Source organism: Nanorana parkeri, unplaced genomic scaffold, assembly GCF_000935625.1.
Source record: "Nanorana parkeri isolate BGI_ZX_2015 unplaced genomic scaffold, ASM93562v1 scaffold874, whole genome shotgun sequence".
NCBI classification, from domain to species: Eukaryota; Metazoa; Chordata; class Amphibia; order Anura; family Dicroglossidae; genus Nanorana; species Nanorana parkeri.
Window position 1 is genome coordinate 229,938 of NW_017307142.1, and position 24,933 is coordinate 254,870.

The 24,933-nt window shown below is 42.2% G+C and overlaps 1 protein-coding gene across 1 annotated transcript in view; it reads right to left on the reverse strand.

Moving 5' to 3' along the window:
* Positions 1–24,933, reverse strand: part of C3 (complement C3) — an 82,542-nt gene that overhangs the window by 24,235 nt on the left and 33,374 nt on the right. The window contains exons 17-29 of the mRNA XM_018565704.1: positions 22,596–22,796; positions 21,129–21,237; positions 20,954–20,956; positions 19,784–19,869; positions 18,786–18,925; positions 17,167–17,379; positions 16,479–16,545; positions 14,168–14,254; positions 8,397–8,600; positions 7,020–7,095; positions 4,514–4,673; positions 3,933–4,031; positions 1,004–1,154 (exon numbers count right to left, since the gene is read on the reverse strand). Coding sequence (XP_018421206.1) covers positions 1,004–1,154; positions 3,933–4,031; positions 4,514–4,673; positions 7,020–7,095; positions 8,397–8,600; positions 14,168–14,254; positions 16,479–16,545; positions 17,167–17,379; positions 18,786–18,925; positions 19,784–19,869; positions 20,954–20,956; positions 21,129–21,237; positions 22,596–22,796 — 1,596 coding nt within the window. The remainder of the gene's footprint in view (positions 1–1,003; positions 1,155–3,932; positions 4,032–4,513; positions 4,674–7,019; positions 7,096–8,396; positions 8,601–14,167; positions 14,255–16,478; positions 16,546–17,166; positions 17,380–18,785; positions 18,926–19,783; positions 19,870–20,953; positions 20,957–21,128; positions 21,238–22,595; positions 22,797–24,933) is intronic.

A 24,933-nucleotide genomic window follows, 5' to 3' on the forward strand; every position in this document is an offset into this window, starting at 1 on the left:
CATCGCCAGGAAGAGGAAGAGGGGGTTAAAAGGAGCTGGCTGATAGAGATTTGCTGGCCCACTGACAAGGTACTCCATACCAGCTTTAGAAGACAGAGACACAGTCATGTTTCTGTTTTCCCAGACTGAAATGTTTATATATAATGGTTCCATACTCCCCAGACTGGAGCCCACCACTGGAATACATCGTGCTCTCTCATCTACCAATCAGTCAGAGGAGATGGGGGATACAGTCTTGCACCATTTAGGTTTCCAAAGTACTACACCACACCATCCACACCAATGTGCTCTCTCTTGACTAGTGAAAACCACCAAACACAGACAGAGCAAGCCACACAGGGAGCTCCTTAAGGAAAAACGACAATGTCTACTTAAGGACATATCAATTTGCAATAGCCAATAGCAAGCTGGCTATTGTACCCGTCCCCTGCTGCTGTCAAGCAGCAGAGGAGGAGCTGATGGAGAACTTCAGGTCCACCTCTGCTGATTGACAGCAGTAGTGAACAGGTGCAATAGCTAGTCTGCTATTAGCTATTGCAAATTGAATTAGCCAATAGCAATCTAGCTATTCATTCCTATGCTGCTTTTTCTTTTCTTTTTTTTACCTGACTGACAGCGGCCGGTGGCCCCGATGTTAGAAAAAAAAAAAAACAGATAGCAGGGAAAGGTTTACTCTGCTAGATAGAGCAGAGTAAACCTTTCCGGGAGAAAATGTTTCTCTCCCGGGTGTTCGGGAGCCGCTATCCTATAGCGGGAGACTTCCGGAACGTCCGGGAGAGTTGAGATGTCTGGGACCCCTTATATAAATACTTGAATGTCCTTTTCAGGTTGAACTTGATGGACTTATGTCTTTATTCAACCTCAAATACTATGTAACTATGTAACTTTTCCTGGCCACATATTTACATTTCTGATTAATGGTTTGCTATTTAAATAGTAGAAAAAATTCAGGTAGATGTCTAGACTAGTACAAGTTTATGTAACATGCTTTACTTCTCTGTACCTGTTGCCACAGACATCAGTTTAGCTGAATTGTCGATGGATCCAGCCATAGCAAGGGCGTATGAGGCAACTGCAATGGAATATGGTTTTTTAAGAGTTGGATACTGGCCCAGCAGGAAGCTGGATGCCTTTTCAATACTAAGTCTCAGGTTCTATTGAAAAACAGAGAAAAAGTAAAGGGTTAATGAGGTTGACTTCTAGATACTAGGGCATAGATACATAGGGTGCAATGATTACTTAACCCATGAGGTTTGTGACCTCTCATAACTGTTCCTAGCCCCCTTAGTTCCCCCTGTATGCTCATCTTACCTCCCATAACTAATAAACATGGGGGTATATTATCATTTTGTGTGGATTTTAGGAAAGCGCTTACCGTATTTTTATATCCAAATTTATTCAAGAGGATATACAGGTGAAACTCGAATAATTAGAATATCGTGCAAAGTTCATTTATTTCACTAATGCAACTTAAAAGGTGAAACTAATATATGAGAGAGACTCATTACATGCAAAGCAAGATAGTTCAAGCCGTGATTTGTCATAATTGTGATGATTATGGCTCACAGCTCATGAAAACCCCAAGAACCCCAAATCCACAACCTCAAAAAAGTAGATTATTACATGCAATCAATAAAACAAGGATTGTACATAGAACAATATGGGACCTCTGAAAAGTACAAGCATGCATATGTACTCAGTACTTGGTTTGGGCTCTTTTGCAGCACTTACTGCAATTACTTAAACTGCAATGGAATATGGTTTTTTAAGAGTTGGATACTGGCCCAGCAGGAAGCTGGATGCCTTTTCAATACTAAGTCTCAGGTTCTATTGAAAAACAGAGAAAAAGTAAAGGGTTAATGAGGTTGACTTCTAGATACTAGGGCATAGATACATAGGGTGCAATGATTACTTAACCCATGAGGTTTGTGACCTCTCATAACTGTTCCTAGCCCCCTTAGTTCCCCCTGTATGCTCATCTTACCTCCCATAACTAATAAACATGGGGGTATATTATCATTTTGTGTGGATTTTAGGAAAGCGCTTACCGTATTTTTATATCCAAATTTATTCAAGAGGATATACAGGTGAAACTCGAATAATTAGAATATCGTGCAAAGTTCATTTATTTCACTAATGCAACTTAAAAGGTGAAACTAATATATGAGATAGACTCATTACATGCAAAGCAAGATAGTTCAAGCCGTGATTTGTCATAATTGTGATGATTATGGCTCACAGCTCATGAAAACCCCAAGAACCCCAAATCCACAACCTCAAAAAAGTAGATTATTACATGCAATCAATAAAACAAGGATTGTACATAGAACAATATGGGACCTCTGAAAAGTACAAGCATGCATATGTACTCAGTACTTGGTTTGGGCTCTTTTGCAGCACTTACTGCAATTACTTTTGCATGATATTCTAATTATTCGAGTTTTACCTGTATATATGTTTAGGGGTAAATATTTACCTTATCCATTATTGTTAGAACTAAAAAGTACAATTTTTGAAAAATATATATTTTAGCTAGATAAATATAAAATACAGCAAATTGGTAGTTTGTATTCTCATTTTCACCCTGCACGTGGACCTTTAAGGTCACAGGTTTCGCTGTCTAGTCTTATCTGCTTTCCTGAAATGTTGACAGAGCTCAATAGCTTCGCCGTCTGTTCCGCCAGTCAGCGCTGGAGGATCGGACAGGGGAGGGGGGAATCCAGTCCTGTCAAGGCTCTCTGCAGTGACAGGATCGAGAAGTGAGCGAGCGCCGGTATGTGTTCGCTCACTTCCCGATCTACTGAGCCGACCTGTGACAGTTTCATTGTCACAGGTCGGCTAGAACTATTAGGATGAGTGAAAATCACTCACCTCATAGTTCTCCTTTAAATGGAAGTTCATACTGGCAGCTTCCATACTGCTGTTGACACATGTCCCTGTTGCTATTAGAAACTGTCTTTCCATCTAATTCCCAAGATATAACTTCTCCGTCTGCCTGCGCTCAGGGCTGGATTTCCCACAAGGCCAACCAAGGCCCGGCCTTGGGGCAGCAGGGAGTGGAGGGGCAGCAGGGGTGTGGAATTCCTATCTCCCGATGCCCAGGACATGCAGTTCTGGGCGGGTAGTTGTTTTCAACATTTAGCCCTGCTTTGGGCAAGCAGAGCTAAATGTACAGCGGGGAAGCCGCCGCTTGTTTTGCACAAGTGATCACGGCAATGTCACCAAGATCATTTGTATGCAGCCTGCAGGTCTGCCATTCTCCATGGGGGAGTGTTGCTGGGTAGGGGGGCGCATTCAGGAACCTGGCCGTGGGGGCAGCAGAGAAAGTAAATCTGGCCCTGCCTACGCTGCATGGATAGAGTTGAGCAAAGCAGACAAATGGGTGGCCTGTGCCTTTAAAAGACAAGCTCTGTCCTAAGTCTGCAAGAACAGAGTGAGATGAGATGGAAAGCAGATGTTGAAAACCCCCTTCATTGTTATGGTGTACTCTTACATTACACAGGTAATACACAAAAGTAATAGGTTCACCATCATGCTACATTGCCATTTATCCTGCTTCAGACAAATACAGTATGTTGCATTATGTGACTACTGAAGATTAATGAATTGTTGTTCTTATCCGCCTTCCACAACCACCTAATTGGCTCTCATTTCAGTATAGGAGAAGGGTGGTTTATCTCTAAAACAGAAGCAGGTAGGATTTTCCAGTAACATCTGCTAAAGGGTTGAACAGGATCTTTGGGTGCTTTGAGATATCAGAGGACTCTGTTTAGATTCTATGTCCATGATTTGTATTGAGTACTCTATCTAGATACAATAGATAGTTATTAGCTATGCCCTGTGAAGCTCAATAGCCTTTCCGGATGCTGGATTGTTATCCTACCATTTAGCTGTGAGCTGAGCAGGGTTAGCTGTATGGATAGTTTACTTACATTCACATGTGGAGTACAGGCGGCCTCGCTTTCCAACATAGCAATGAGGACAAAGGCTGTGAGGGCAACATCTGGTTCTTTTGATCCTTTAAATCCACCCTGTGAGAAGAAAGAAAAGAATATGTGAACGGTGGTGCTGGGGCTTTGTATGAGTTTCAATGACAGGTAATGAACACAGATCTCAGCCTAGGCTCTTCTCCGATATATAATGATCAGCTAAAAGAAATTTTAACAATTTACTAAACTTTTTCTCATTAATGCAATATAAAAGAAGAACATAACTTTTCCATAATTAGGCCAGGAATAGGCAGGATCCTAACATTAATGTGTAAGACAAGCCCAGAAAAAAATAAACATAAAAACTAGGGATGCACCGATCTATCGGCCGCCGAAACATATCGGCCGAAAGTGCCATTTTCCTGGCCGATATAGCGGTGCATCCGCTCTTTCTCTCCTCCCCGCTGGGCGCTGCTCTGTGTCCCTGCGAGGAGGAGAGGAACTGTCACAGGCGGCCAAGCACTGTGGGAAGAGAGCGCTGCTGCAAAGTAAGAGATGAATCCACAAGTTAAATAGGTACTTACGATCATCTCCTGATGAATTACTGGAGCATCTTCTTTAAACAATCCATCTGGTTTCTGTTTCTCCAGGATCAGCCATTTAATGGCACCACACAGGACATTAGCTTCTATGTCCATAAAGGGACGGGCCATGGCAAAAATCTTGGCCACGTATGCCGTTAGCCTGTGTAGAAAAAGTAATTGTGAACCAAGTAGAGGCAGGACAAGTCAACATGAACCAATCAGAGGCAGGACAAGTCAACATGAACCAATCAGAGGCAGGACAAGTCAACATGAACCAATCAGAGGCAGGACAAGTCAGCATGAACCAATCAGAGGCAGCACAAGTCAACATGAACCATGTAGAGGCAGGACAAGTCAACATGAACCAAGTAGAGGCAGGGGAAGTCAACATGAACCAATCAGAGGCAGGACAAGTCAACATGAACCAAGTAGAGGCAGGACAAGTCCACATGAACCAAGTAGAGGCAGGACAAGTCAACATGAACCAAGTAGAGGCAGGACAAGTCAACATGAACCAAGTAGAGGCAGGACAAGTCAACCTGAACTAAGTAGAGGCAGGACAAGTCAACATGAACCAAGTAGAGGCAGGACAAGTCAACATGAACCAAACATAGGCAAGGCAATTTTTAGGAACAAAGCAGGACAAGTCATCAAGAACTAAGAAGAGACAGTAGAGGTCATTAGGGATGGGCTTGATGTTCGAGTCCAGCAAGAGTGCGACTCGAACATCGGCAATTCCTGTGTTCGGCGAACACACAAACTGTCAGGGCATTCGGTGGGTTTTTCGCCTGCCGAGCACTTATGAGCCCTGATTGGCTAAAGCCTTGCACCTGACCACAGGTCAGGTGCAACACTTTGCCCAGTCAGGGCACAGTACTCTGTAGGAGTCATGATTGGGCAAAGTAATGATGACTTTGCCCAATCATGGCACACCTGTAAGATGCCGTACAACTGTAAACAGTTGGGCGGAGCTAGCTAGCTAGCTGTCACTGCTAGCTCCGCCCAATTGTATATATGTTGCCATCATCTGTCAGAATGCCATTTTGCGGCGGGAGTTCGTCGTGAGCTGATAGGTCGGCAGGCGTCGTTTTTTAAAATGATTATTTCTAAGTATTTTTTCTTGTTTTATTTTTTATTTCATCAAGTTGTCATGGACAACGCTGGATGTTGTGTTGGACGCTGGATTACGTAGGTGGATCCATTTTCTTTTTTAATAAAAGACTTGTCAAAAACTTGTTTAGTTTTTATTCCATTAAAGGATATTTCAAAAGTCTGGTCTCTTTAAAAAAAAATAGATTTAACCCTTTAGTGAATGGGTAGGGGTACAAGTACCCCTTACTCATTTACAAGGGGGGGCATCCATTTATTAATGGGGTACCCTAATGTGAATAAGCCCCCTGCCCGCACCCCCACAACCAAGCGCCCTGGGCTTGTGGGTAAGAGGCCCTTGTCCCCATCGGCACAGGAACAAGGTGCTTTTCCAGGGGCAACCCTGGAAAAGCATCCTCCCAGTGCCGAGGGTATATGGCCTGGTATGGGAGGGAGGCCTGGTATGGGAGCTCTCGCCCGCCCCCCCCCCTTTTCCGGCCCTGCCAGGCCTATGCTCGGAACAAGGGTCTGGTTGGGAATATTAGGGGGGACCCCATGTTTTTTCCCCCCCCATTTTTGAGGGTGGGGTTCCTCATGCAAATTCCTACCAGACCTTAAGGGTCTGGTATGACTTTTGGGGGGAACCCCGCACTTTTTGTTTCTTAAATGGGGTCCCTCCTAACATTCCTACCAGACCTAAGGGTTTTGTATTGTTTGGGAGGGGGGACTGCACACTTTTTTTTTTTCTTTTTAAATGTCATTTTTTTTCCTTAGAAAAGTCATTTTTGTCTCAGAAGGTTCAATGCATTGTACAGATCAGCCACTTCACAGGCAGTTTAAGGGGACCCCCCAGGCACGATATTTAAAGGGATTTTTCATTTTTATTGTTTCACTTGAAGCAATGTTAAAATCACTGCTCCTTCAAAAACGGTATCTTTTAAAAGTGTTTTTTTTTTTTCATTGATTGCTGTACCCCAGCGCAGTACCCGGACCCCCCTCCACTTTTTATGGCCATTAACTTGCATAATAATCCTTCAAAATGGGGACAATTGATTTTCAAAGTTCTAGCCCGATAGACTTGCATTGAGTTTGAATTCAAATTTTCTTCCATGTTCTAAAGTTCGAATTCGAACCAAACACGGTGGTGTTTGGCCCATCACTAGAGGTCATCAAGAACCAAGCAGAGACAGGACATAATATCATAAGCCAAGTAGTAGTACAGTACATGGGATCAATAACCAGAGGCAGGACAAATCATCATAAACCAAGCAAAGGCAGAGCAACTGATCATGATCCAAGAAGAGGCAGGACAGTAAAACCAAGAAAAAGAGAGAAACTGTTATAGAACGCCCAGCATGGTGAAATAAAATGATGCTGTGACAAACAGGTAGTTTATCTTAGTATAGAGTTAATTTACCATGTGCTGGCTGGCCTCTCCTTGAAAGCAGCATAGGAATTGTCTGCTTTGCGGTAAACGAGTTGCTGTACATAACCTGTAAAAGGAGACATGAGCAATATTTTAGATTGATTAACTGCTAAATAATATATCTCCCACATCAATTTTCCTTACTTTAAAGTAGACCTTTACTAAAGGTAAAGTTGTCCATTAAGGTGCCTGTAGATATTAGATTACTTTTTTGGCTAGTTTAGGTCACAAACCAGTGACCGTAGATCTATAGGGCAGCACACAAAAGTCCCAAAATGAACCTTCTCTAGAAATAAAGCAATCAGAAAGGTCAGAAAAACCTCCTGATCACTATTATTTTACCCAGTGCCATGACTGTCTGCTTCAGGCTAATGCTACCTCCTCTAGAGAGCTAACCAGAGAGCTTGGGCAGCTACCTCCTCTAGAGAGCTAACTAGAGAGCTTGGGCAACTACTGTGCCCCTTTTTAGGGATGACATTGGACTCAGAGACAACTGGCTGATGTTTTAACTCAAGAGCACAAAAAGGTATTTTGGGGTCCCTGCATGGACATAGTTACACAGTCCATTTGAAAAAGGACATGTTGGAACTTCTTGCACAACCTCACAGAGAAACTCAAGCACACAGTTAGATATGCATGCTGCACATGGCTTGTCTAAAACAGGAAGGAAGCCACAGCTTTATTCTCTACCTTATTCAATACAACAGAGAATCTACCATAGATATAACAGAACTTATCAACACTGCCATCTAGTGACTGAAAATGTGTACTGCAGGAGTTATTGCTATAAACACAGTAATGTGTGTTCTCTCAGGACACAGCAATCAAGATCAAGAATAATGGCATGAAATAGGGAGAGGAGCATGGATGTGAGGTTAGAAATGTACATTATATGACCAAAACACACTTGAACTCAGTAATATGGAGATGTGACCACATACGTTTGGCCTTATGGTGTATATATGATTAACAGGTACCAACAAGCTTTTAGCCATGCAGTGTTACAGCAGTCCCCAGTGAGATCCTAATGAAGATGGCGATCAAGGGGTTCCCTGACTTATATAATGTACATACTGTATGGAGGCTACCAAATTGGTATTAAAGGTTCGCCAAGTTATGTTTTTGCATACATGTTTTCTGTTGTTTAGGTCTCTCTCTGTTTCAAATGAACAAATATTTCACTATTGTAGCTGTTTTGAAAAAAAAAATATTTAATCTGTGCAGAGTTTTGTTAAAAATGTTAACTAAAAATTCTATATTTTCCATTCGATGCTGGACTATTATCTTCAAAAAAGTTCCAGTGGCATTGCACAAGCATTGCAAAGATCTGGAGGTCAAGTTGGCAAACTGCGCGTATGCATCACATACCTGTTTTGATGTTCTTGATGGCTTCTTCTCTTCGGTTCAGACCTACTCTCTCCCACTGGCCTGTAGCATCCAGGTAGATTGTGGCGATTACACTAGGCGTCATAGTAATCATGTTTTGCTCTCCACAACCACGTGGCACAACAATTAAAGGATTGAGATTGGAGCCATCTATGGCATCTTCCACCATTTGAGTGATTGGAGTTCCTGAATTAAAGAGAGAAGCCTCTTCAGATGAGTGAACTTTTTTCTATTCAAAATACACACATAATATAGTCACATCAAAGCCAAGAAAGTAAACTTTGCAAAATTGATGTCTGCTTCACATGGTTATGGGGATGTTGAGAACATGTTCACTTTTTATATTTGTCTGCCAGTATACAATATCTTAATCCCATCAGACAAAGCGTTTGGGGCTGTCTGTTACAGCCGAAAGTTTGGGGTGAGTACGCACTCTATTAGGGGGATGTATTGATCTTAATACAAACCCCAGGAAAGCACTACTCTACCGAACATTGGAAAGCTCTGCTATTTGGCTTTGAAGCAGAGCTGTATATTACAGAGACTTTATTTGTTTATATATATTTTTTGTCAGCACAATTAATTGTCATTCACAATTATTCACAATTATTTTCGTTTGTATTTTTGTTTACCCACCTGAATTTTTTCACGCATAGGATTTGTCACTTAATGGTATTAATGCACATGGAGGTGTAAAAAAGTGAAGGATTTTTTTAATGTGTATAGACTGATCCACTTTATTTTTACACACTGAGACACGTAGAAGCACTTGGTTAAAAATCACCTCCTAATCGTACACAGGTTTATTAACTATTATAGTGCCGTGTTTTTTATTGATTAACGGCACTTGCATTTATGTGGTTTTCTTATGATTTGTAGTTCACAAATATGATTATATGGTTTTTTGATTCACCTACTAGCGCTGTTAATTTGGCTTAAAACATCTTCAGACCCAGTGGTCTTTAATACAGCAGCTTGTATTTTACATCACAATATTTATTTATTTATATTGATGTGTTGACACGATACACTAAAAAATCATCACATTGACTTTGCAGTATTTAATATAAGTAATCTGTTAAGGAAACACTATTTTGGTTTAAATCACTGCCACCTGTGTGATATACAGCTAATTGAACTCCTAGCACTGCTTATCTTGTTATATCAATATCTTAATTTGTCCAACTGCTGCAGCCATTACAAAGCCAAATAAAGGTGCCAAACTTGCCAATTGCTGTTTTTTAGGTAATGCAGAGCAATAAGAGAGTAACATATTCATGGTGGACTTGACAGGATAGACAAAGTTATGAATTGCTGTAGAGAGATCTTATCCCTTGTGGGTTTTTTAGAGATATAAAGAGGTAGTTGGTGTAGACACCTGCTAGTGCACACCCAACACTCTCTTGGGTAGGCTTGGCCTTCAACCTCTTCATCAGTGAGGGTAACTTGTCCCTTCGAGACTGGAAAAGGCTTTTTTGTCTCTTTCTCAAACAACACTGTTGAAAATTACTTTTGCTCTGGGTCTTTCACAATACTCCGTTATATCACTAACAATACTGCATGACTGGAGAACATTGAACATTGGACCATGTGTGGTCAAGTAATTGTAAAGGAACTAAAGGCTAGGTTTTACACTAGGGTGATCCGTGACCGTGCGGCAATCATGCACAAAACCGCGCCGTCACGGAGCCGCACACCACCCGCCAATCGCGCTGGTGGTGCCATTATTTTCTAATGCCACGCCAGCAGATTATGCGGTTTCTCGCCGCGATAACGCTTGTGCAATGGCGTGCGATCGCGGTTGAAAAACCGCTTGGTGCATGTCGCAAAAAGAGGTACATGTACCTTTTTTCAGCCTTTGCCGCATGGATATAACCCCATTGAAATCGATGGGGGCGCGTGGCAATCACTGTGTGAGGGATTCACAAGTATAAAACAGACAAAGAAAAGGGACCAATAATTTTTTTGATTTTGACAGAAGAGCTTGGACAATATTTCTCTGATTCTCCTGTGTGGCAATACTCAGCCCAAAACTCAGCTAAGTTCTCCATATACAATCAAAGGCCTGAAAGGAGACTTCAGCCAAATCCTTTATTTTTATAGCTTTGTCTAGGACTTTGGTTCCCAACTAGTGGGTCGTGACACAAAAGTGGGTCACGACCCCGTGTTCAGTGGGTCACCGCATGCCTTCCACTTTTCTAGGTGAGAGGCTCCTCTGTCTCCCCCTAGCGCAGCACTGTCAGTTCTCGCGCCAAGCAGCCAATCAAAATATGCTGCCCGACGCCAAGCGCTAGCATGAGGTGAGGTGGGGTTGGCTGGGGTTATGGCTGCGAGGGAGTTCCATCCATACATGCATTGCTTGTATAGCTCCCACGCGTGTCCTGCACTAGAGTGACATGGAATTTAGGCTCCCGGCACCTCTGCAGGGCGCGCAAGGGAGCTATACAAGCAATGCATGTACAGATGGAGCTTTGTCACAGCACAGCAGCCCACACTGGACTCCAGGCTGAGGATCCAGTTCAGTTTTCATAAGGTAGGGAGACTGGGTGGACATTGAAAAAATTTTGGAGTGTGTGTGAGAATGTCTGTGAGTGTGTGAGATTGTGTCCATGGTTGTGTATGTATGTCAGCAGAGGCGGCTCTCTAATTAGGCAAGTTAGGCGGTCGCCTAAGGCCTCGCGCTTACGAGGGCCTCGCGGCCGCCTAACTCGCCTCTGCAGATTCACCTCACCTGGCGAGTCCGTCGCTGGCCAGAAGGGAGCTGCAACAATTTCCAAGCGGGCAGAATGCGGCCCACGGCCTCCGAAAATCCCCGCTCCTCCACCATCTGCCACTGCGGGCCTCGCGGGGAGAATGTTGTGCCTGGCGCAGCCTCCGGACAAGCCCCGCCCCCTCCCCATCTGCCACTGTGGGGAGAATGGGGTGTCCTCAGCTGAAAAAAAATTCCTTCTCTGCACAGAGAGAGCCCGCCCGGTGCCATGGACTTGCAGAGGCTTTGGAGGAGGCCGATAACATCAGGGTGAAGAGCAGCAGGTGCATGGAGTTCAGGTAAGTGAAGCACCCCTCCTAAGGCTGCGTTCACACCTGGGCGTTTTTCAGTGCTGATCGAAGCGCTGAAAAACGTCCACCGCTCAAAATAGTACTTGAGCTTCTTGGGGGCGGATTTCCCCCGTTTGACGCGCACATTACAACCGCCCAGGTGTGAACCCAGCCTAAAAAAGGAAAATACATGCTAAAAAAAAAATAATAATTCTTGTTTTAAAAATACTGTTGTCAGGGCCCAGACACGCCATAAAGACTGCGTTCCAGTGCGTCCCGCCTGGCTCACTTTGTTTTGGGATAGGAGGGGGCATGGCGGTGCCATGAAGTCAGTAGCACCACATGCAACCCGCCCTCCCCCCGCGCCATGCGATCGCCGGCACCCAAATGCATGGAATATTAGTGCTGGCGTATTGGTCCAGTGCAATCTGCAAAAATGCTGCATGCGCTACTTTTTTGCAGATCACAATGTACCGGAACACAGGCACTAATTTGCCACGCGTTTGGGTGGTGGCGATCGCTCTGCGGGCGGGTGGCGTGGCTGCGGTGCTATTGACTTCAATGCACCGTCACGCCCCAAAACAAAGTGAGCTGACCAAGTTGCGTTCCAGAGGCTGAATGCACTGGAACGCACTCTTTATAGTGAGAGTTTATAGTTTTTAATCCAAAAGAACAGATAAAAAGGAGGACAGAAGCGCTGACATCTTACCCCTTAAAATGCTTTTACCGCTCATCAGTTTAATGTTATAAGTGATTAATGGCCCTAAAATTATTGCTCTCACTGCGACGTTTGCAGCGATATGCGGCACAATGGGTGCAATTTCTTTTTTTTTTTACACAACTTTATTGCTATCACATAGGGGGCTTCTTAGCCAATTTACATGACAGGCCCTCTTTATGGAGACATCAGGGGTCTCCAAGACCCCGAATGTCACATAGGGACCCCCAGAGATCTACTTCATCAGCTTCTGTAGCTGGAGAGTGACACTGAATGCAGGAAGTGGTGTATTATACTCCACTTCCTGCATTCAGGGACTGAGAGGAGATCAAAGAGAGATTGTGTACCGAACTCCCATTTGATCTCCTGTCACAGAGCAGCCGTGCCGGTCCCGGCCGCATCGGGCACAGTGGATCTCAGGACCGGCAAGGCAGTGACACCTACTCCTATACAAGTGGTCGGGCATCTCTAGAGACGCGCGATCGATTGAATGTAAAGCTCCCGGCCAGCTGTGTAAATTACAACGGCCGGCCGGGAAGCTACTCGTCGGGCTCCGGCGTCCTCTCGTCACAGACGAGAGGACGAGTGGATTTTTCAAGCCCTGATTATTGGTGTAGGTGGGGGCTTCACGTTTTGAGTTTTGCCTAAGGCCTCACAAAGTCTAGAGCCGCCTCTGTATGTCAGTGTTTTTGAGGGCCCGTTCTAGTAAGTTCGTTAAATTGTACCATGCAATCACACCCAACGTGGATTCTGGTGTGGGAGGTGGGTTCTATTGCCATTCATTTGAATGGTACCCCTTCCACCCACAGTTCGTACGCCCCCTGCACCGGAGCGCATAGTACCCTAATGTCGTACTTTCCATTGCATTGCGACTTGGGTCGCGACTTAATGACCAGGAACAAATGTGGGTCCTGAGGTTACACAGGCTGAGAACCACTGGTCTAGAAGGTGGTAGGATTATAACTTTGGGCCCTTACTTTCTGTTGCAGTGACCCCCTATGACCATGACAGGAAGTAGAGTAAATGTTCCTGGCAGGCATGGAGACAGCAATAGAGTTTCTAACCCTATTCTACTTTATCCCAGACTAGAAAAATCTGCAATTGGAGTCACACTTCAAGAGTGGATTTACTTGTGAGGAGATCCTCTTCTATATTCAGCATAGTAAAGGACTCCAACTAGGGATACCAAAACACCAGTAAACATGTTCTTGGTTTTATGTGGTATGCCCTCCCATTAATTAATACGTTTTCTACTTCCTTCAATTAGAACTTGCCCTTAGCTATCTTTTTTTCATAGTACTGAGAGCAATTTCCTCCACCCAATAGAAGTGGAAGAAATGACTCTTCTGGCTGCTGGGATGAAGTGATTTGTTACTAATGGCTACCACATTGTTAGGAACGCACAAAATTGAATATTCTCCCAGCCAAGCTTCCAATGATTATTTAGCGTATGTTTGTTGCAGTTTGCTTGGAATTCTTCTTTAAAGAGTACCAGTCACTGTTTGGTTTATGTAAAAAATAGGAATATTAATTTTCAAATAATTATAATTTTGCAGATTTGATTTATGTGTGTTTCTTGCTTAGCTCTTTTGGCTTAGCATGTGTCTGACTCTTTAGCCTGAGAGTCGGGGTTCAGAGTTCACGTAAAGCCTTGAAGTTGCTTCCGAGACAACTGCCTGACATAAGAGGTGCTGCACATGCAGAAGCAGGTGTGCACAGTCATGGAGTTGTCAGGGAAGCAACTCTCAAACGTCAAATGTCCACCGACCACCGACTCTCAAGCTGAGTAAGTAAGACCCTGGCCAGGTAAGTGGATCTAAATTAGTGGACATATTTAAATCCAGGTAAGACCTAACACTTATAATAATTTCAGATACATAATGAGATGGTTTGAATAATGATTCTCTTTGACAACCAAACCCTTCCTGTGGAGACTGTATTTGAGCTACCTGACATTATCTTTGCATTCTTTGATTTGTAGTATTTTTTGGTTTACCTTGAATGGTTACAATTGTCTCAACTTCTGTCCGAGGCACGATATTTTTCTCATTCAATGGGGAGATCAACTCTTTCTGGACCCCATCTGTGAGCAACATACACAAAGAGATGACACAAATCAGGTGACAATATTGCAGAACCCGGTACAGCAACAAACGGCAGAAGAAACACCATACAGCAAAAATTAATTAAAGAGTTGGATAATATATATGCTTACAAGCCATCATCCTAATACTTTAAAAAGATAATTTTCCTCTTTAAAGTGGATAACTGAGTATTGTCTAAATACAATAGACATGTGCTTTCTTACTTTAAAGTCCTTTGTGTATTTCTTCCAGATGTGTACAGTAATCCTGGTCTTGTATAGGGATAAAATGTGTATTATAAACTTTATTGATTTATTATGCATTGAAAAGTAATTGTATGCTGTTATTATTATTAGATCGGTTGCCTCCATTCCCCTGGGGAAGCGAATATAGAGAAACGCGTTGGGATCTATGCCTGATACGCAAGTTGGCCAGAATACTACTATATGAGATGATTGTGAATTTCCTAAAGAAATATCTGGATGTGTACAGGTGAAACTCAAATAATTAGAATATCGTGCAAAAGTCATTGCAGTAAGTGCTGCAAAAGGGGCCCAAACCAAGTACTGAGTACATATGCATGCTTGTACTTTTCAGAGGTCCGATATTGTTCTATGTACAATCCTTGTTTTATTGATTGCATGTAATAATCTACTTTTTTGAGGTTGTGGATTTGGGGTTCTTGGGGTTTTCATGAGCTGTAAGCCATAATCATCACAATGATGACAAATCTTTGCTTGAACTATCTTGCTTTGCATGTAATGAGTCTCTCTCATATATTAGTTTCACCTTTTAACTTGCATTAGTGAAATAAATGAACTTTGCACAATATTCTAATTATTCGAGTTTCACCTGTATATATGAATTCTAGTTATTTATTTTCTGGCTGCGTATGTAGGTTAATATGGGGGGAATCATGTCTTTTAGGATTAAGAGGGGTTTTTTTTTATTGATCTCATGTAAGAATATGTACTAATACATCTCATTAAACCCCAATCTTTTCTTGCTGTACATATATCTTCATCTAAGGGGGAGAGGTGTCTCCGGATAAGACATACCGAGGCAATTTATTCTGTGTCACATTTGTATAGGGATAAGGTTCAGGTTCAGGTCTACCTTGGGTTTGAGAAGGATGCTGCCTGTTCGCAGTCACAGCAAACTAATGTAGGATTTCACCCCCCCACCCAAATTCTTTATACCATCAATGTACTTAAAGGGTCTTTGATCTTAGGTCAGTTGCCATAGAAGTGTCAGTAATGGGGACTTTGTTATGTCCAAGCCCCCTCACTATAAAAGAGTGGAACAAAGCATCCATGGTGTCAGTGTATATGGAATCTGCTGTAGGGTTAGGATAGGCGAGACATACTACATTTAAACTGCAGTGAATCAGATTGAGGTACTGCTGATGTATGCAACCTAAGCTAACTGTAAAAGAAAAAAATCAAATATGTCCTGCTAGTGTAAGCTGTCGCTGAGACTGTCTGTGTAAATTGTACTGTTCTGTAACCCCTAGGTAAAGTTTTAAGGCACCCCCCCCCCAAGAATGATGTTTAAAGAGTTTGTGTGTTTTCAAAGTTGCCCTCAAATCTGCATGAAAAGACCCTCATTCTGCTGTATGGTTTTTTTCAAAAATGTATTTTTCCATTTGTAAACTCCCCCCTTGGCAGAACCCAGCCCCTCTTCAATAGCTTGCCAATTAACCAGAACAAACTAACAAGATTCACCTCCCATAGACTAAATTTGGGTTTTGCTTTAAGCAGAATTTGATGACCTTTCCTCAAACTAAACCCAGCCATATTCGTTCATCTCTAGCCTTGTGTCTGCCCCCTGTAGTTTTCCGCAGGCAATCTGTAGTTGAAGTATCTGTTGCATCGTTTGTAAACGTATTTTCTTATTGTTTGAAAAAAGTAATATAACTTCTTATTCGTCTATATAAAATCTTGGATTACTAAGGCATTTGGTGCATGCAAAGTGGACCTATACTGTATTTTCTATTGTGGCTCTTGAGGAATTTATTTAAATTATCTTTTTTTTGTGCCCAGAGTTAAGCTTTTGTGGTTGCAAAAAACATCCTCCACATATTTCCTTTTATACAACATAAGGGAACATTTTTCATTGTAGAAAAGGTTTATCTCATTCACAAGTTCTCTTTAATGATGCCAATGATAAGATTTCTAACGCTAAAATTAACAAAGACAATCTGTGACCTCAGAAACAACTTACCTTGCCCTTTCACAAGTGGTTCCAGGATCACAGTCTTGATATTCTTTGTAAGACGAACTCCTTCCGGCTGAAAGAAATGAAAAAGCAGTGAATTTTTGAGTTTCCATTTACCAAAGTCAGATGAAAACACTAAAGCGCCATGCAAGGGAAGTTACCATCCTCGGCAACATGAGTGTAGTGTTACGGATGCTGCTATAGTCCACTTGCAGTGGTATCGTCTGACGAGTGGCAATTTTTGATGCTACATTCTCATGTCACTTGCTTGTTGTGCCATATTTGTATGCATAGTTTTTAAAATGACTACTAAGATAAAATAATTTGCAAAGCCGTGACATTGCTCTCGCAGGATATAGGTATGCCATGGAATGTTAGTGTGCAGACACGCTAGAACTTTCCCAGCTGGGATGTAGAATAAGTAGGAGACTGCCACAGTTGGAGGAGCTAAGTGGGCACCTGATGAGGGGATCGTGTCGATATGATGGGGATTGCCATTGGGTTTCTATTTTTAAGCAAATTACACCCAAGCAAGTCACATAGCAAAATTTCAGCTTTACAAGTTCAGCTAAATCACTCTTCGCATGCCCGTGGACTTGGCAAGATTTGACCTACTGGCTAATTGCAGTACCAAAAGCTTTTCTTCTGGATTATCTCCCTTTTCAAGGTACTTATTATCTAAACCCATACTTACCACAACCTTGAGCTTTTTCTTGACACCATCAGCCAAGAACTGGTTTTGGACGGCAGCTTTCACCTCTACGTCATGCAGACCCAGACTCAGAGGGACAATGACAAAAGGAACAGAAACGGAGGAAAGGGGGTTGATGTCAATTGCCACACGGTATTTTGCTCTGGAGTTGGACAGACTGCAGAACTCTGGGTTGTGAGTAAATTCCACTCGGACCTGAAACAGATCAACATTGCAACATAGATGTTAAAGCTGAACTCTTAGTGACCACCTTAATACACAGATGAAATATATACTACATATGAGCTGTTTTTATTTCTGACCATCTAGATCTGAGATTTAGGCTGGGTTCACACCTAGGCGTATCGAATATATATGTTTCGGGTCGTGCGATTTGCAGTCAGACAAACGCGCGTTTCCGAGGGGTACTTGGCTGTATCCCAATGGAAACGCGTGACAAAAACACCCCAAAGAAGCTCCTGTACTTCTTTGGGCGTAGGACGTTTTGTAGCGTGTTCATACGGCCTGTAATACGCCCAGGTGTGAACCATACCCATAGGAAATAATGGGATTTAGGTGTTTGAGTGTTTTGCAGAGCGTTCGAACGCGATACAAAATGCCCAGGTGTGAACCGGGCCTAAGACAGTTCTGCCAAGTGATGACACCATTTTCATTGATACAGCTGCATGCACATGGGCTCACGGGAGATAGCGGATCTCTAATGGACAAAGTGATGTCACCCTGTGGGGTGGCCTGTTGCTTGATGTGAATAAGACAAGATTATCACTATACCAAGGTGTGCTGATGAAGATCCTTTTTTTTGCTATCATTGCATGGTTGCGCCATCCACCAATTTACTACAGTACCCTGCATGAACTGTAGGCAAAACTGTAGGGGGTGTGATAGATACAGTACCATTTTTCTGTTCTTGTTCCTGACACCCTCATTAGCCCATTTTATTTTCACAGAAATAGTTTTTTAAAAACAAAAAAATTGAAAGTGACAGTACACATATAATGATCAAAGACACGATAAAAAGGAAAAAACACAAATACAACAAACACAAAGGGCCTATTAACCCTAATGGTAACACATGACAATGCACAAATGGCACTCCAATGCACTAAGATGCTTTGCAATGTGTCGCAACGCACCACAGTGCTTTGTGGTCCAAATTTTGAGATGTTTTGGTGCAAAGTCAGACCATTATTTTCAATTGACTGCCTTAATGCAACTCACAATACATCACTGCAAAAAACGTAAATGGGCCCAAAATGGAATAAACTAAACTAACCTAAATAAGCCCCCCCAAAATATGCCCTTAAATAAAAAAAAAAAGCTTAAGCATCACAATAAAAAAAAATGTTAATCATTTTGGCAAAATCACTCAGCTTGAGAATTTGAACTGAATGGCTGTGTATTTCCTTATGTATTGACAGAATACACTGGTCTACAAGGAGAAAGCCTCGGAAATGAAAGATGAAAGTAGCTAAATTTGACCAGAATTGGGTCATAATAAAGGAAAATTAGGTCCTGAATATTAATTGGCTCCAATTTCCAAGATACAGCTTCAGGTCAACATTGTATCAAAATAATAAACAATGAAGTGATTTTGCCCTTACTTTGATTTTGCTGTTTCCATAATTGTAGAGAATGGCACGGATCTCCACCTGTTCATTCCTCACCACAGAATAAGGCAGCTTCAGGTCAATGAAGAAGTCTTTCATGACTTGGATTTCATAGGGTTTTGCAACACAAATACCTGAATTTTAAAAAGAAGAGAACACACCAGCTTCTGTCATTACGCTGTAAGCAATAACAATAACATTCATTCTGCACCACTACCATCCAGACAATGCCTTCATTTCAGGAAGGAGGGGCGGGTGGCAGCAAGAGCTCCACTTTCTCCACTTTAAAGTGAAGGATTCCATTTTAAAGGAAACATAAAAGCCTCCAGCCTTTCCAGCCTTCCTCTACTCTAACAAAGCAAATCATTGTATTTCTGTCTGTGTTGTTGTGTCAGATTTAACCTCACTTACTGTCTGGTAAAAGTTGTCAGTTGATCTCTCTAACAGAGCCCCAGATCTAACCAAGCCCCACCCTATGCATAAGTAAGAAAAACTATTTTTGGCTGGTTGAACACTTTAACTAAAGCCACCTACAACTTTCTTCTTGACCTTCTAAAGCCTGGGGTGCTCAGTTATGCAAATAAACTCAGAACCAGAAATGAGAAAGTTGGCATCTAGCTGACACTCCCAACGCATCGCCCTGCCTGCCCCCTGTCTGCCCCCCTGCCTGCCCCCCTGCCTGTCGCTTGCCTTTACTTCATGCTCTTCACTATCGGTCGCTAAATGCGATTGGTAATGCCTCGCCTCACCAACCAATAGTGATATATGGAAGAAGAGAGAGGGGACCAGAGCTATGCAGCTGAAATCTACACTTATTTATCCGGCATTTAACAGAACTCATATAGAACACCTGACAAAACCATTTGGGTCTTCAATGTCTCCATCATTAAGAAATAATAATAAAGGGTGGAGCTGGATTTTTAGCACCTTTTTAAAAAAAAACATTATTTTATCTACAGGATTGAATTAAAAGAATTGGTTGGTTATATTACCTTTATTTTCTGAAAGACTAACAGCGAGGACCTCCCAGGTGGTGATGGAATCTTTCAAAAATACGTTGAGCACTTTGGTTGAAATTCTGAAGGGATAAGGAAGCACAAGTTATCGTTGGATACATAAGAGTAGAAATAATTATTATTCCGCACTATGGATAACTAAATCCAAAATGAGTGCAGGAAGCTGCTGTACTATAAGGTGAAATGGTAAAAGAAAAAAACTGGGTTATAATTATTATTATTATTTTACTTTGCCTCTTTTGACAATGCTGAAAATAACTGTTTTATCTATCCAAATGGTAAATGTGAAAAGTGCACAGCGCTACCAAAAAAAAATGTTCTCCCTTACAATGTGTCTATATCCAAAAAGTTCCAATTAAAGTGAATTAAATGTTTCAAACTTAGCAGTTTATAAATCTCAATAAATATATATGTGGAAGTTTTAGAATTAATATATTATATTATGTTTTCTAACAAAATATAATATATTAACAACATTTCAACAGAGACAAAGTATTATAATAATAATAAATAATAGTAATTATAACCCAGTTTTATTCTTTTCCATATTACAGAATATTATCATTTCTTTATGTTAGCTTTGGAAGGGGGCATGTTTTACGATTTTTTAACAAATTTAATTTGAACTGCTCAATTTCCAAACATTACTTTGACGCTCCTACATCTCCACACGCAGATCAGAAGGACCTCTATTTGTGAGCATCTCCTTATTTTACATTTTGGAATAGCACGATACACATGGTGGCACCTATTCTCTAATGGGGCCATTTTTGAATATATGAGAACAGGAGAGAAGGATGTGTTTCTACTGACTATTGGCAATTTGAACGAGTAGAATAATTTGAGCTACTTTCCACATTACATGGAAAGTTTCAAACAGTGGTCTCCAGAGTTTTGTAGAGGATAACAAAAAGTTATGTTTTATTAGAGACTGTCTCTTAGGGTAGGATGAGCGGGTTCTAGAATGCGTGTCAGTTGTACCAAACCAAGTCCATAATATCTTTTTTTCTAGTAAACAATCTAGTAAACAATTCACCACCAAATTCGATCAAACTCCAAATAAACTTGATGCAGTGCCGTCATTAACACCACAACAAGCAAGGTTTTAATTTCTGTTGGTTAGCCCTTGAGTAGATTTGCCCTAACTTCCTGTAGTGCTGACAGAAAAAGAACTGAGGGGACTTCTTCCCAATGGGGCTACCGACACCAATTAAAACCCAACAGAGGATCTTACCTTACAACATTCTATTTAAAGCAAAAAAAAAAAAGTTTTTGTTGAAGTTGGCATTAGGATAAGGAATAAAAAAAGTGTTGGCAATACCCATTGGTTGGTCTTTCGCTCATTGTTTCTATCTTCCAAAACCAGGATTCAGGGAACTCACTTCTGGACACAATATCAGCATCGGGAATGTAGTTATCATCATCATCACCTGCAAAAGAAAATAAAGACATTTAGGACTAACCGATATTTCTGATCATCTAAGCAGGTGTTGTTGGCTTGTAGTGCTGGTGCCCTTTGTTTAGTTCTCTGTTGGTGCACATTTTAGAGTTTCCATGTCTCCTTGTTTCTCTAGATGAGCTGTTTTTTTCCTTGGAACGTTGGACTCCTCCCACAAAATTCTCCTTAGATTTACTGGCTTTCATGTAAAATTGGAACCTAGGTGTTTTTTGTATTTTATATGACTATTGTAAATCTCCATTAGTCTCCACTAAAAGAGGAACTGATGTAATTGTTCTATTGTGAACAGTGAGGTTCTATGGCAGCAGTGGCCAACATACTCCTCAAGTATGGCCCCCAAAATGATCAAACAGCCACACATAATGTTCAGTGTATGTAATGCTACAGAGACAGTGGACATACTACAGGAGATGGTCAGAGCCTGTTGGCATTGTACAGGAGATAGCCAGGAAGTGGTGGACCAACTTCTCTTGAATTGTATTGTGATTGTAATGTCTTCCTTATACTGTACAGCGCTGCGCAAACTGTTGGCGCTATATAAATCCTGTATAATAATAATAATGGAAGTGGAGGTTAAAATGTTCCTTCAAATTTGCCAATGCATAATTATTATTACAGGTATTTATATAGCGCTGACAATTTACGCAGCACATTTACATACCGTACATTCACATCAGTCCATGCCCTCAAGGAGCTTACAATCTAAGGTCCCTATATCACATGCATACATATAGGGCCAATTTAGACAGTAGCCAATTTACCTTCCGCGTGTCTTTGGAGCATGTGTAAGGATAATACCCATAGGGCGGACATGTTCCAATAATTTTAGTGAATAGCAGAAATGTCACCAGCACACCAGAAAGGTTTCAGCAAAAGTCCATTTAATGACCGCTTGCCATTCAATTACAAGCGCTTTGGGGGCCTCAAGGGGTCCCCTTCTTCAGGCTCAGAATAACCAATAATTATATTGGCCTCCACCTGTTTATGCCCCAGTAAACACAAATGTGTGCGTTCTTGGTATAAACCCTGTAGCTTCAGCTAGCTCTGGTCTTCAGGGGGTAATGCATGGTGGTCACTGAGAAATAGAATTAGTGGATCAAGTGGTACAGGTGGCATGGAGAGGTTTCTTAAACATTTCTGTGTATGGTGGTCCCATCTTTATCATGCCCTCCCATTTGCCATTCCTTGCAACTTTAAATAGGTTCTCTCATTATTTTGGGGTGCTGATTAACAACACAGACTGCACATGAATTATAGTCAGACCTTAATGATGCACATCTCCCATATTCTCTATAATTCTCAGTGCCACAGGGTGACACCGCTCCTTACTTCTTCCAAAAATGTCAACTTCTTTCCCTTCTCTTTCTTCTGCTTTCTTCTTCTCAATGTAGACACAGCAGTCCAGGAAGGCGTCCACACACTTCTGGTCCTCTGTAATGTGGGTTGCTCTGAGCTCACAGTTGTCACCCATAAGATTCTCCCTCATGCCATCTTTGCAGCATTGTCTTTCTGGCTCTTGATACTTGGCGGCTAAAACGAAAATAAGTGACAGCTGAGAACTGTATTTAAAAATGATCTCCAGCCCCAAACAGGACCCCTCACTTCCTAACCACCCCCAAACAAAATACCCAGTGACCCAAATACTCACCTAAATCCGTGGTCACATAACATGCTGGGTCCCAACACTTCTACCTTTTAATGGCAGAGCAGTGGTGCCCTGCAGATGTCAACGTTGCTGTCCACTGGTGGGTCCTGAAGACACCAATGGCAGCTTGTTGATGTCACAATGAGGGGAGGCATCAAGACCGGTCGGTGGCAGGCCTGGACTGCAGTGGTGAATCACCGGTCTGTACTTTGGTGAACTACTACCAGAAGAGTGGCCATGCAGTGTAAAATGATGGCAGCCTTAGGTAAGCAGAAGAGCTTGTTGGAGGGTTTTTCAAATATTGGGAATGGGAGGGAGGGAGGGAGGGGTTGGGTGGGAGAAAGTGGTGGTATATTAATTTTCCCAAATTATATGTTTTAAATTGAAACTATAATGGTTTAGGGTCAATTGTATTTTATTTTTTGCTTCTATTAGTGTATTATTTTTTACCTGATTTGTATCTTACATTTACCATTTATATGATGCCTTTTGTTTTAGTAATAAACCTTTTAACACTTTAACTCCAGCTAAAACTTTATTCAGCTTAAAGGAGAACTATGGGGTCAGGGCTTTTCCCCATAGTTCTCCTAAGGATAATGAGAGGACACAAACTAGCGTCCTCCCGTCACCCAAAGCTCAGTATACCGCGAGCTACAGCTTGCGGTATACTGAGACGCCGCAGCCGGGACGGAACCCGACAATTCTGTCTGGATCCACCCAGCTGTGTGAGTGACAGCTGGCTCTGCCTATCTAGAGGCAGAGCCAGCTGTACCGGTCCGTTCCGCCAGTCAGCGCTGGAGGATCGGACAGTGGAGGGGGGCATCCCTGCAGGGAGCCGTGAGTGACAGTCACGGTCTCTGCACGGATAGATCAAGGAGTGAGCAAGAAACGGTATGTGTTCGCAGTTACATTGTCACAGGTCGGCTCAGATTATGAGGCTGAGTGAAAATCACTCGCCTCATAATTCTCCTTTAAGCTACAGTCAGGAAGGACTAGAGCCTCTGCTGTTCTATCGCTGCTGTCTGTGACAGGGATTGGAAGTGGCAGGAAATCTTTCCAAAAAAAGGCACAAGCAAAAACACAATTTTACCAGAGTGGGGAAGGGTTAGAGTTTTTGACAATGGAATGCTGTCTTTGCTTTCCTGTTCACTTGACAAATGCTCCTTTCATTTCTTGTCTGTGCGTCACAGGGACAGGAAGTGAGGAAACGTCTCCGCAATGAGGTCAAAAAGAGAAAAATCAAAACCCAAGACAAGGTTTGGGAATGGGGTGGAACCCCTATCAGGTTTTTATTTCTCCCTGTGTTCCCTGCTGGTGTGATTCATCCTCTCGGTATGTCACCAAAAAAAGTGAAGGGCAATCTTATTAGGACAATTGCTTCAGTGACAACTAACATAGGAGGGGAATTCCTCTCACTTTGGAGATTTCCTCTTACTTCACGTTGCATCTCCAGAGCAGGAAGGGAAAGAAAATTTCCCCAGCAGGAAGAACACAGGAGAAGCTGTTTGCTGATGTGCCTCTCTTAAATTGAAAATTTGGATGGAGTAAAAAAAAAAACAGTAGGAGGGAGAGGAATCACTATTTGGCCACTAAGAATGACTTCATCAGCGTGCAGCTGCTCCTTCACCATCCAATCACAGGGTGGAGGAAGAGATGTAGCTAAGGAGGCAGAACTTTAGACTATACTGCAGCTCCATCTCTATACAATCAGAGGCTGGAGGAGGAAATATGAGGAGCTTTAACTACTACTGCTACTGCTCATTCACATCCAATCAGAGGCTGGAGGAGGAAATATGACAATGCTAGTAGAACTTCAGTCTGTGCTGCTGCTCCTTCTCTAACCAATCAGAGGCTGGAAGAGGAAATATGACTTAGGAAGTGGAGCTTTAACCAGTACCACAGCTCATTCAGTATCCAATCAGTGGCTGGGGGAAGAGATGTGACATAGGAAGCAGACCTTCAGTCTGTGCTGCTGCTCCTTCTCTAACCAATCAGAGGCTAGGGGGGGGGGGGGGACCACCA